The sequence below is a fragment of the Mercenaria mercenaria genome, chromosome 11, assembly GCF_021730395.1.
Source record: "Mercenaria mercenaria strain notata chromosome 11, MADL_Memer_1, whole genome shotgun sequence".
Classification (NCBI taxonomy): domain Eukaryota; kingdom Metazoa; phylum Mollusca; class Bivalvia; order Venerida; family Veneridae; genus Mercenaria; species Mercenaria mercenaria.
This window is the reverse complement of record NC_069371.1, coordinates 61,560,376-61,572,750: the sequence shown is the minus strand read 5'-3', so window position 1 is coordinate 61,572,750 and position 12,375 is coordinate 61,560,376. Positions and strand designations below refer to the sequence as shown.

Sequence of the window (12,375 nt, the reverse complement as noted above, 5' to 3'; positions counted from 1 at the left end):
CTTACGGAAGGTGGGTCACCGTGGTTCTACCCAGGTGCCCGCTCGCGATGAAATAATGCACGGAGTGGTAGATCTACCTGGGTTCTTCCTCCACCATCAAAGCTGGAACGTCGCCATATGACCTGTAATTGTGTCGGTGCGACGTTAAGCCCAACAAAATAAATAAATAATGGATCTACACTAAGTCAAAGAGCTATAAAAATAGATAAAAAGGATTTTCAATTTATGTGCTATGGAGCGGACACTTAGTTAACCTTTAACCTTTGATCTAGTTACCAAAGTTGTTGGCTTTACAAGTCGTCTTAATGAGGTAATTAATTGATGCTTCTTGTATGAATATCTTCATGGCATTTTACAAAATACTGAGTGGACAAGAATTTAAGCTATTTGATCACTGACATCCAAGTGTGACCTTGACCTTGGATCTAGTGACCTTGATTTGTCGTCTCGATGCTAGTTTTATGAAAAACTTCCCAGTGGTTAAGAAGATATTGACTGGACCCGAACTTAAGCTATTTGACCTTTACTCTCAATCATCTGTTTTGCTAATGCAGCAGTGTCAAGTTATAATGTGTTGGTATACAAGTGTGATAGGCCCATTCGTTTAGTTATTGATAGCCATCCCACCAGTTATTGGCAGTCAGCCAAGTTCTATGAGGGCTTCGAGGATTACCGTAGTAGCTCTTTTTTAGGGGGCCTTCGTGGCCGAGTAGTTAAGTCGCTAACTTTGAATTACTTGCCCCTCATCGACGTGTGTTCGAGCCTCACTCGGGGTGTTGAATTCTTCATGTGAAGACGCCATTCAGCTGGCTTACGGAAGGTCGGTGGTTCTACCCAGGTGCCCGCCCGCGATGAAATAATGCACGGAGGGGCACCTTGGGTCTTCCTCCACCATCAAACCTGGAAAGTCGCCATGCGACCTATAATTGCGTCGATTGCGACGTTAAATCCAGCAAAAAAACAACAACAAAAACACTTTTAGAAGCTTAGATATTCTATATATTTTGTAGGCAGATGTACCGCCCTATACAATACAGACAACGTCAAAAAGAGGTGATATACAGCTACCATTTTGAGCAGTGTTGATTTTCGTAAAGCACTGATGCACTGATTTATCAGGATCATCTTAGATTGATAATTGGTGTTTTTGTAATTTTTGTGCAGTACCTGGCTGACGATTTCCTACATTAATAAAGAAAACAATTTATCCTAAACAGTGAATTGTCGTTGCATAAAATCGTTGTTTGGGGTTCAGATGTGAAGGAATCAAATTACAATGACAAGAACACATGACTCGGGCCTTTTTTGTATATAGGAAAACAAATTTGGTCCTGTTAGTATCGCCATTATTATACTCACTATATTATATACGGAAATACTTTGCATTATTTTGTAAATTTGTTTTGACAAATGTATTATATTTATCCTAAGTGTATATTGTTATGTCATCAATCATTCTTGTTGGAAAGTGGCTAGTCAAACCTAATAGTAAGAAATATATATGCCCTATAACCTGGAGGAACCCCCGAGTAGACTTGTAAATGTAAAGTTTCATGATTTGCAACTCCAAGCTAAACCCTTTCGTTGATAAATAATGAACTGTTTCTCAGATAGCATTTTATTTTTATAAGAATTTCTAGATAAACAAATGATCTACATCAACAAGATAATTTTACAGTTTATTCTATCGACATTTCGGCGATATGCCTTTTTTAATTAAGATAAACAACGGAATTTACGTAACGTTAAACGGACGTAACATTAAATGACATAATTATCATACATGACATGTGACAAATACACAAATTTGCGTATTCAAATAAAATATCAAAATGTGCAGAAGTATACAGAACCCGTAATATCGGATCCGAGATTCAAGTTATTTTCTTCGAAAATATACACTTTTATTATTTATGGTCAGCTGGACCAAAGATCTTTCTTCTATCAAGGAATAAAGAACTATTTATTTCCGCACTATCTATATCTAAAAACCATTTCTCTATAAGTTTTACTAGAGCATTTTGATTGGAATGGCCTTGTTTGAAGCCTGACTGTGACGTGTGCGTCGAGATCAGAGAAAAAGTTTACAACCATGATGCATCAACATAATGTTGAAAACGTAATGTTGTAGATTTACAGAAAAAAAGGTCAATCCAGTCGTTGACCAGGGCATTGTAATTGCAAACACCCCACATACTGTTGACCTGGGCTGCTTAGACGTGCTAAATGACATCTTTAGCCTGTCGTATCTTAGAAAAAAATAAATGTGAGTCCATATTTGTCATACAATATAAATTATTTAATATCTACCACTCAAAATCCTTACACGTTTTAAAAAAGCGAAACATTCAGGTAAGTCTTCGAGACTTTTTAAAAATGAGTAGAAGTCTTGAAATTAATTATATGACATCAAAACATAGCCCGATTTTGTTGAAATTTCAGTATGTTATTTTTCTAAAAGTGCGATAAATTTCATAAATGTACTACAATGTACATGTAGCATGATATATATATTGCAAAAAATATCAAGAGCACGTTACAAGTTTCGATTAGTAAATATAATTTTTACAAACTGGAAAGCAAAATGAATCTTGAGTATTATGAATTTTAACCTTTACCCTGCTAAATTTCTATAATGGACTGGTCCATTGTTCAATCTGGGCAGTAATAGCGAACAGTGCAGACCATTATCAGCCTGCAAGGATGTGTAGGCTGATCTTCGTCTGCACTGGTCGCAAAGGCAAAACAATTAAAGGTGAAGGTAATAATGTGTAAAGTTATTCAAATTTGCAGTTAAACTATGTTTTCCGTGTATATTAAAAAAAATTAAAATAACGGACCATCTTTCTTCGCCTCTGTTTACAATTGCACCAAATTTGTCTTTATGTTGTTCCATGTATAACTGCTAAATAGTATTAAAACAAATCAGCTGTTTCGAAGATGATGTTAAAGAAGTTTCAGTCCTACGTTTGTTCAATAATTAGTCCTGATTTTGCTACTTCACGGATCATTTCATCGATTTTGGAACTTTGTTCCGGCTTTAGAACCTCCCGCCATGTACCAGGAACACCTGAAACAGTAAAAATGTAGAGGATTAATATACCAAAACAAGAAATATCTTTTAAAATGATGGTCGGCGAATTGTAATAAGGAAAGAAGTTTATGAATTTTTCATCTAACATTCATCTTTCATCTAACATTTTTCAAATTTCAAAACTAAACACCGCACTTCAACAATTTAAATGGTTCTCTTTTAATTTTTCGCAAAGGTTTCGTAGGGCTGCAATTTTGTTTCGTTTATCCTTAGACAAATAATTACAGCAGTAGTTTGATGAAGATTCATGAAGCGGTTCATGAGAAGAGGTCATTAAACGTGTTTATATTTTTAGCTAAATTGGTCCGGTCCCTATCCCCATTTGTAACAAAATAGCAGGAGACCTTACGATATTGTTACACATCGAGTTTGATAAAAATCCATTACATTTTAGTGGTTAATGCGAAGAAAAGCATATCTACTTTTAGCTATAGTGGTCCCAAATAGGGCCCATGTTCCTGTTATAAATAAATTTGGAAGAGGACCTTATAATGATGCTCCAGACCAAGTATGACAAAGATCCACCAAGCTGTTCATGAGACGCTGTATAAAGGCATTTCTAGTTTTAGCTCTAGCAGCCCCTAAAAGGGGTTAAATGTCCCAGCTGAACAAAGTTGGCTTCGGGCCTAATAAAGATGCTACAAATCAAGTTTGATTAGAATACATGAGAAAAAATCAATTAAAGGATTTTTTATTTATTATTTTTATTTATTTCTAAAATAGGCCAACTGATCCCGCTTTAACAAATGCATATTCGCTATTCATGAATCTTTGGACAATGACGTCACACCTATAAAAAAGTGAAGGTCAAGCAAAACATACAATTGTACTTATTTCAATATTTCTGTTTCATAAGCAAGTTTGACCGTAGTCATATCACATAGATAAACTGTATGCAGCGTAGCTTCATTTCAGTGTAATGAGATTCAGTCATTATATAGCATATATATAATAAAACAGATTTCAACTGAGTTCAATATTTGCATACCATACTAAAGAAAAATATTCATATATAATAAATCAGTTAAATAATTTATAACAAATATATCAAAGCAAACAAGTACTCACTTTAATATGCAATCTGAATAAGTCACAAAAGCAAGAAACCTTTTCATATATAGACGACAATTGTAACAAGGAAAATCTTTTAAAAAGCACTTCTCTACATAAAAGACTCTTATCACACCCTTATTCATGTGATACGCAGACCGTATTCAGCTCTTTCTTTAATTTGATATATGTTTGTATTTGAACAGGTTTTTATCATATTTATTAAACTTGCTTATCATTTTGAGATATATCAATATTCTTGCTAAATATACTGAGCCAAAGTTAGCTTTAAAACTGTGAACAGCGTCGTTTAGGATAAACGCTTTGTCTACATTTCACTCAGCGTAGCACAATCAACAGAGTGAAAGAAATTGACACTCTCGTCCAATCAGGCAGAGTATTGCACAAATCTTCCATTTTGATAAATTATCTTTAATGCGTTGTCAAGTAGTTTGATTTGCAAACTGAAGTCACGTGGCATAGGTAACGAAAACGAATTTAGACGGCGTCGCCGAAAAAAAAAAAAGATCACAAAGAAACAACAGTATACGTATTTCGATAAAAAATTTGAAGTACGTACACGCGTGTATGTTATCGAGAAGTCTATGGAAAATACAAAGAAACGTTTCGTAAAATTGAAAAAGCACAAAACGGTGCGAAAAACAGTGAAAATTAGTGCTGTTTGCGACCTATTCTACTTTCATGTTAGGTACATATATAAGGGAAATGAGACAAAGTTACTGAACAGTTAATTAAACATGAAGTAAAATGAATTAAAAAAGTTCTTTTTTGTTAAAGCTATAACCGGGTAAGTAAATGAAAGTTAAACCGCGCTAAAATCATTCGGGAAGTAGCTAGACCAGAATATTTATGTGCAGGTGAAGCCAAACACACTTTAATGGCAATGTGTTTTTTACAGTGTGTCTTTGAAACACTATGAACGTTTTCCACAAACGACAGTTATAATTATAATTTTGTTCCTAAGTGTAGGCATGTGACTACAGTGTCGTGTCGCGTGATTATCACACGCATGTGATAACGCGGCGGCGTGAGAATCGCCGGCATGGAACTACGCCGTGGAAAATACCTTTGTTAATGAAGCGCCCCTCACATTCGAAGTTCATTTTTTTAAACTCAGTCCAGTAAAGTCCATTCACTGTAGGATTATTTCGCATATTGTCCACGTGGCAGTGGTCAGCTATTCTGGCAACATCATCCTCCGTAAGTTTACGTCCTAGAAAGTCTGCGATACGTCTAATAGCAGCAGCTAGGCTTGTCCTTAAAGTATAAAAATTAGCAGATACTAACATACACATACAATACCTCTATTTCGATACAATTCGCGTGTACAAAAAGGTGTTTGTTTCGGAACATAGCTGCTATTTCAATTTAACAAATTTTGTCATCGGAATATCTAACGTTTTGTTATTATGTAATGAATCCCATAATAAAGTACATGCATGACGGATGGCAACGAATTTGAATTTCATGCGTAGATTTTTAGATAGTCAGGAATGTTAAATATAAGTATTGTTACAGAAATAAATAAACGAGAGGTCCATGGTGGGCCTAAATCGCTTCCCTGACGCAAACTCATATTTGGTTTCTTGACAGAGGACATCTAAACAATTCTATATGCCAAATATCTTACTTTCAGGCCTTGAGGATAGGGGTCAATTTGACCGCATATGCATGATTTGAACAAGCTTAGCAGAGGACCACAATGCTACAAGCAAAATAGCTAAGTTCTAGACCTTGCCGTTTAAGAGAAGATTTTAAAACTTTTTTCCCCCATATAAGTGTATGTAAAACAAGTAAAACCCGGGGTGGGACCAGTTTTAATCCCAGGGGCATGATTTGTACAGACTTGGTAGGGGACCACTACACAATGCTACAAGCAAAATATCTATGTTCTGGGTCTTATAGTTTTAGAGAACAAGATTTTTAAAAAAAATTCTTATGTAAGCCTATGTAAAAATGAACCCCGAGGCGAGGCCAATTTTGACCCTAGGGTCATACCTTGAACAGACTTGGCAGAGGGCCACTACACAATGCTTCAAGTCCGAAATATCTAAGTTCTAGGCCTTGCAAGTTTAGAGAAAATGACTTTTAAAGTTTTTCTTCTATATACGTTTATGTAAAACACATGCCAGTTTTGAACCCAGGGGGGTGGTTTAAACAATTTTGGTAGACGACCACAGTAGTAAATGCTACAAGGCAAAAATCTAAGCTCCGGCGTTTGCGGTTTTGGAGAAAAATATTGTTAAAGGTTTTCTTTTTGGTTGCTATGGCAACCAGAATTCTACATGTAATGGAATTCGTTGAACAACTTTGGTAGAGGACTATGCAAGGAACATCAAGACCAAGTTTCATCAACTTCCCATTAGACAGTTTCAGAAGAGATGTCGTTTGAAGAAAAGTATAGACGGACTGACGACAGACAGGCAGACGGACGGACGGATAGTGAGTGATCACAATAGCTAAAAAGGCAAACGATGCATTACCCTCACTTCTTCTTCATATTTCAGAAACAAAACATTGCTGTCATTCCGTTTTTCCCAGTATCCCAACACATGTCTCGTCCAGGGACAAAGAAGTTCTAATCATGTAAAAAAAGTAATAAATAGTGATAATAAAATTGGAGGGATTAAAACATGCCGCTGACTGAATACAAAACAATATAACAGATGCAGTACGCAGGCACTGAATCTGTGATCGCAGTAACGGTAACCCATACTGGCAACTCGTCCAAAACACCATCAGTAGTTTTATTTGAGGACAGTGGGATACAGATGACGATGCTGTTCCAGAAGCTTCTCCGGTTCTTTGCAACAGGTATACAATACCCATACATGGGACTCCCGTCCGAATTTAAGTTATCTTAGTTGAAGGAGCGTAAACAAAGTATGACGTGGTAAAAGTAACTATATAAATTTATTTCTTCGCCTTACATTCACATCAAACGGAAAGGTCATAAAATGGCCTCGGACTATCATGGAGTAAGTTCACAGGTGAGTTCAGGTACAAGCTGACACAATTTAGAATCACATATCTTTTACAAACTACTGCTATGTGTAAAATATGGATAGCTAAACGAGGGATGTGCCGGCAGCCTGGTATTTTTGGGAATGCAATGAATCCCTTTTCTAACGTGACAGTGTCACATACTTAGCTGACAAACTTGTAGAATGTTGTTAAACCGCAGTTAGTGGCTGTTGCAACCATTAACAGGAGTCATTACCAATTATATGAACGTTTTATAATAATTTTCATATATATTCATTCAAATAATTTGATTTGTTTAGTTGTCAGAGATGTTCACGAATACACCGGTGAACCCCTTTTGTCATTTTTGTATTTATGCGCGTCTTTCAGCACTGCGTCAGTGGCGAAATTGTTAGTGGTTAGATATTCGAAAAGTGGCGAATACTTTTTTTTTTCATTTTTTAACGAACCATACAAGTTTGAACACTAATAGATGCGAAAAGCAGACTTATTAAAAAATAAAAATTCGAAGTGGAAATATGTTTACTTGGGATTAGAATAACTATTTTTTTCAAGCATGTGTAAATCCAGCAAATAACGTACACATGGAATAAACATCATCCTGTAACAAATTTGGAGTCATGTGATACATGCGGTTATTTACGTTTAAAAAAGCATACTTACCAGTTCCTTTGATAAATCCATCAACAAAAAGATCGAATGTTTTGTCTCCTTCAACCAGTTCGTTTCCCCATTGCATGAGGCGAAAAAATGACGTCACAACATCCTTCGGATTCCTAGCAATATAAATTATCTGCAACACAAAATATAATACAAAGTACTGGTGACTAAAGGCTTCTATTCCAAGGAACCGGTATTAATATAACTCCGTGCACTTTTTATGGAAAACAAACGGCACTTAAAGAACTGCTATTCAGAAGGATCTTTTAGACGAGCCTTTGGAAATATATATTGCTGCTAAAAAGTAATAGCGGACTTAAAATAACGGTCTATTGTACACGTTCATGAACAAACTTCGGTGCAGTAAATTATTGTATACTATAATATTAAGATTGTTTCGATTTGAAAAAAAAAGACGAATATCTTAGAATTTTGTTTTGATCGATAAGAAGGCCTTTAAGTTGCTACAAATCTGGCCTATTTAGTAGGCCATAGAGGGAGCGTGTTAGTCAAATGAGTATACACATGACATGTATACCGGAAGAGGAATTTTGATTACGTTACTATTTCATACCTTACAGGGAGTGAGCTGGTCATGTATTTCGTAAGAGGACTCTTTTTTTTTTTACTTAAAAGGGGTGTGTTGGTCAAGTATTTCGGAAGAGGCATACCGGTTATGCTACTCTTTTATCATATTTTACAGGTAGTATGTAGGCTATGTATTTTGGAAGTGGTTGATTATGTTAGTCTTTCATATCTTATAGGGAGTATGTTGGTCATGTATTTCGGAAGAGGAATATCGATTACGTTACTCCTTTTTGTCTTACAGGGAGTATGTAGGCTATGCATTTCGGGAGTGGAATATTGTTTATGTTACTCCTTTTTGCCTTACAAAGAGTATGTAAGCCATGCATTTCGAAAGAGGAATATCGATAAAGTTACTCTTTCTTACTTTACAGGGAGTATGTAAGCCATGCATTCCCAAAGAGGAATATCGATTATGTTACTCGTTTTGCCTTACAGGGAGTATGTTAGCCATGCATTTCGAAAGAGGAATATCGATTATGTTACTCCATTTTGCATGTAAGCCATGCATTTCGAAAGAGAAATATCAATTATGTTACTCTTGTTTGCCTTACAGGGAGTATTTTTGTCCATGCATTTCGGTAGAGGAATATCGATTAATATGCTACTCTTTCTAACCTTACAGGGTGTTCGTAGGCTATAACATTTCGAAAAAGGAATATCGGTTATGTCACTCTTTCTTACCTTACAGGTAGTATGTAAGCCATGCATTTCGGAAGTGGAATATTGATTATGTTAGTCTTTTATACCTTACAGGAAGTATGTTGGTCATGTATTTCGGAAGAGGAATATCGATTCTGTTAGTCTTTCTTACGTCACAGGCAGTATGTTAGTCATGCATTTCGGTAGAGGAATATCGATTATGCTAGTTTTTCTGCATACCTCACAGGGAGTATTTAGGCCATGCATTTCGGACGAGGAATATCGATCATGCTACTTTTTTTTTGCCTTACAGGAAGTATGTAGGCCATGCATTTCGGAAAAGGAACTTCGATTAAGCTACTCTTTCTTACCTTACAGGGAGAGTTTAGGCCATGCATTTCGGAAGAGGAACTTCGATTATGCTACTCTTTCTTACCTTACAGGGAGTATGTAGGCCATGCATTTCGGAAGAGGAATATCGATTATTTTAGTCTTTCATACCTTACAGGGAGTATGTTGGTCATGTATTTTGGAAGAGGAATATGGATTATGTAGTCTTTCATACTTTTTGACAATAAATTTGACCAACATACTCCCTGTAAGATATGAAAGACTATCATATTTGATCAACTCCCTGTTTTTTGGAGTATGTTTGCCGTGTACTTCTGAACAGGAATAAATATGATAGTCTTTCATATCTTACAGGGAGTATGTTGGTCAAATCTATTGTCAAGATGTTCATACTTCTGAAGAAGAATATATGGTACGTTACCCTTCCCTTTCCTTTCTGTAGTTGTTCTGGTAGCAGAAAATGATGAAAATGTGTTTTGATCATTCGAGGAGATTCCATTTGTTCAATGCCTTTAATACCTATATTTACCCAATTAAAAAGAAATATTCATTATGGGCTTTTTATTCCATTTGATGTTGTAACGGAATAATCATTAAATTTTGAACTTTGTACAGTTTTGAAGTACACTAGTTGGTATTTTTATCATCGACTTCTGCAAGATAAGACATATATTTATATCGGAAAATATGCCTAAATTTTAAAGTATCGCGATTTAAGAATGTTAAAATCTCTAATCTTAGTGTTTATATATAGTGTCTCAAATTAGTTTGTTTCTCTCTAAATTAATAAGCACGTGGTTAAATCTGTTCATTTGACAATTTCATATATACATGATCATGAATGATTAGTAAAAGACTTAAATTTTAGTTTTTTTACAGTGTTGAAATCTCAGTCTCTCCAACAGACGTATTCGTACTTTACCTTTGTAATACGGGTATCTATCATCCTTAAGGTCGATTATAGGAAATCGTTGATCCAGCTGGACACTGTTAGCGGTCTTGAAGTCTAACGTCTGAACCAAATACACCATCTCTTGTGTAAGCGTTGTCCCTATAGAGGAATGAAGATTCATTACCATCATCTTATGGAACTACAAAACTATTGCAAAGAAAAAAACTTCACGAACATGTACATTTATAATCGCTTAGAATCAAAAGATAAAATTTTAATCCGCCAAAGATACTGAACTACCTGTTAGTTAGTTTTTAACGTCTTATTCGGCAGTGTATGAAGTTAAACAAGATTACTGTAAAATCATAAAATTTCTTGATAAAAAATTCGAAGAGATTTCTTAGATTTCAAATATCGAAGACAAAATGAATTGGAACTTTGCTTTTTCTTTAGGGTATAATTTCGTGGACTGATCTAACCACGAAAAGTAGTCATCCACGAAAACTGATGCTTTCATGGTAAACTTAAGTTTACGCTATCTTATTACAAAACATTTTACAAACCTGATCTTGGGTACGAACAGACCCAGATATCATCATCTTTTGTGTCCATCTTTTCAATCTCCTCAATCTCATTTTCCATCATTAAAATCCCCTTATATCTCTTTCTAACCATCTGTATTTTTGGTTTATTTGCATTTTCAATTTCCTTCGCCATTTCTTATGTATTATATTTTATATTTAAATAGAACGGGCTACTTCAACAGTCCCACTCGAGTAAATACGATAAGCTTTAGCGCACTGCATACAGTCCAAGGTTTAGGATAAAGGTTATCAGGAAGGAAAGTGCACATAAATACCATTGTCAAAATGAGAGAGAATTAGAGCAAAAACATCTTTGAAAGGAATGCTAATAGTCTTGTCTTGTTAGCCAGCTTATTATAAAACTGTATCAAATAAAATATCAATTACCAAACTTACATATTAGAAGAATGCTTTAACTATTCATCTTAAAAGTTCTTGTATGTAGCTTCTTTGATAATAAAACTTTCATGGGCGTCATCGTCTTAAACCTCAATTCCAGCTGAAAAGCAAAACATGCTGCACGCTCATCAAAATGGCAAGGCATGTACATGCTGTTTTAGTTTGTTTTTTCTTTATGACAAATCAACGGATTTTTTAAATATTTTCCAGAATACGGTTGAAATACTAATGTATGAATTCAACGTGTATTTATCCAGTGCATTTGTATATTAGATAGTATACTAAAACACGAGTGAACTTTAAATGCACGGTTGAAGTTGCATAGCGTATATACACTACCGATATTTTTGTGTCAAGGTTATACCTTATTTTAACTGATAAATATGGTGGCTGATTTCTGCCATTTCGTTCTGTGAACTTATACTTCATTCAAGTCTTCAACCAAGCAATGTTATTGTACCAACCTCGTTATAATTAATACATCCCCAGATTATTGTGCCCCCCTTCGAAGAAGGAGGGGTATATTGTTTTGTAGATGCCGGTATGTCGGTTGGTTGGTCGGTCGGTTGGTCCGTCCGTAGACCAATCCGTTTCCGGATGATTCTTCAAGAACGATTGGGCCTATGATCGTGAAAGTTGATAAGGAGGTTGGCCATGATCAGCAAATGACCCCTATTAATTCTGAGGTCAGTAGGCCAAATGTCAAGGTCACAGTGACCCGGAACAGTTAAACGCTTTTCGGATGTAAACTCAAGAGCGCTTGGGTCTAGGATCATGAAAGTTGATAAGGAGGTTGGCCATGACCAGCAAATGACCCCTATTAATTCTGAGGTCAGTAGGCCAACTGTCAAGGTCACAATGTTAAACTGTTGCCGGGCGATAACTTGGGAGCGCTTGGGTCTAGGATCACGAAACTTGATAGAGAGGCTGATCATGATCAGCAGATGACTCCTATTGATTTTGAGTTCAGTAGGTCAAAGATCGAGGTCACAGTGACCCGGAACTTTTAAACCGTTACTGGACGATAACTTTAGAACACTTCGGTCTAAGATCACGAAACTAAATATGGAGTTTGATCATGACCAGCAGATGACCCTTATTAATTTTGAGGT

General features: G+C 35.7%; 2 protein-coding genes across 2 annotated transcripts; both read right to left on the bottom strand.

The window, feature by feature from the left end:
- Window positions 1-1,005: 1,005 nt before the first annotated feature.
- Window positions 1,006-11,069, bottom strand: LOC123532270 (sulfotransferase 4A1-like). The gene is made up of 6 exons (XM_053517537.1): window positions 10,844-11,069; window positions 10,311-10,439; window positions 9,810-9,907; window positions 7,814-7,943; window positions 5,232-6,743; window positions 1,006-3,070 (listed from the first exon to the last, which is right to left on the bottom strand). Exons 1-5 carry the CDS (start codon window positions 10,995-10,997, stop codon window positions 6,625-6,627), a joined length of 630 nt encoding a protein of 209 aa, XP_053373512.1. The 5' UTR covers window positions 10,998-11,069; the 3' UTR covers window positions 1,006-3,070; window positions 5,232-6,624.
- LOC128546793 (sulfotransferase 1B1-like) lies at window positions 2,964-5,454 on the bottom strand. Its single transcript, XM_053518138.1, has 2 exons — window positions 5,232-5,454; window positions 2,964-3,070 (listed from the first exon to the last, which is right to left on the bottom strand). The coding sequence occupies exons 1-2, from the start codon at window positions 5,452-5,454 to the stop codon at window positions 2,964-2,966; spliced, it is 330 nt and encodes a 109-aa protein (XP_053374113.1).
- Window positions 11,070-12,375: the final 1,306 nt, after the last annotated feature.

Excerpts from the sequence above, each read along its gene's own strand:
- LOC128546793 (XM_053518138.1), bottom strand. The coding sequence starts at position 5,454 with ATGTTAGTATCTGCTAATTTTTATACTTTAAGGACAAGCCTAGCTGCT. Across the intron at positions 3,071-5,231 it reads GGGGCGCTTCATTAACAAAG|GTGTTCCTGGTACATGGCGG; the intron begins GTATTTTCCACG and ends TTACTGTTTCAG.
- LOC123532270 (XM_053517537.1), bottom strand. The coding sequence starts at position 10,997 with ATGGCGAAGGAAATTGAAAATGCAAATAAACCAAAAATACAGATGGTT. Across the intron at positions 10,440-10,843 it reads CTGTTCGTACCCAAGATCAG|GGACAACGCTTACACAAGAG; the intron begins GTTTGTAAAATG and ends ATTCCTCTATAG. Across the intron at positions 7,944-9,809 it reads TACAGAAAGGAAAGGGAAGG|ATAATTTATATTGCTAGGAA; the intron begins GTAACGTACCAT and ends TTTGTGTTGCAG.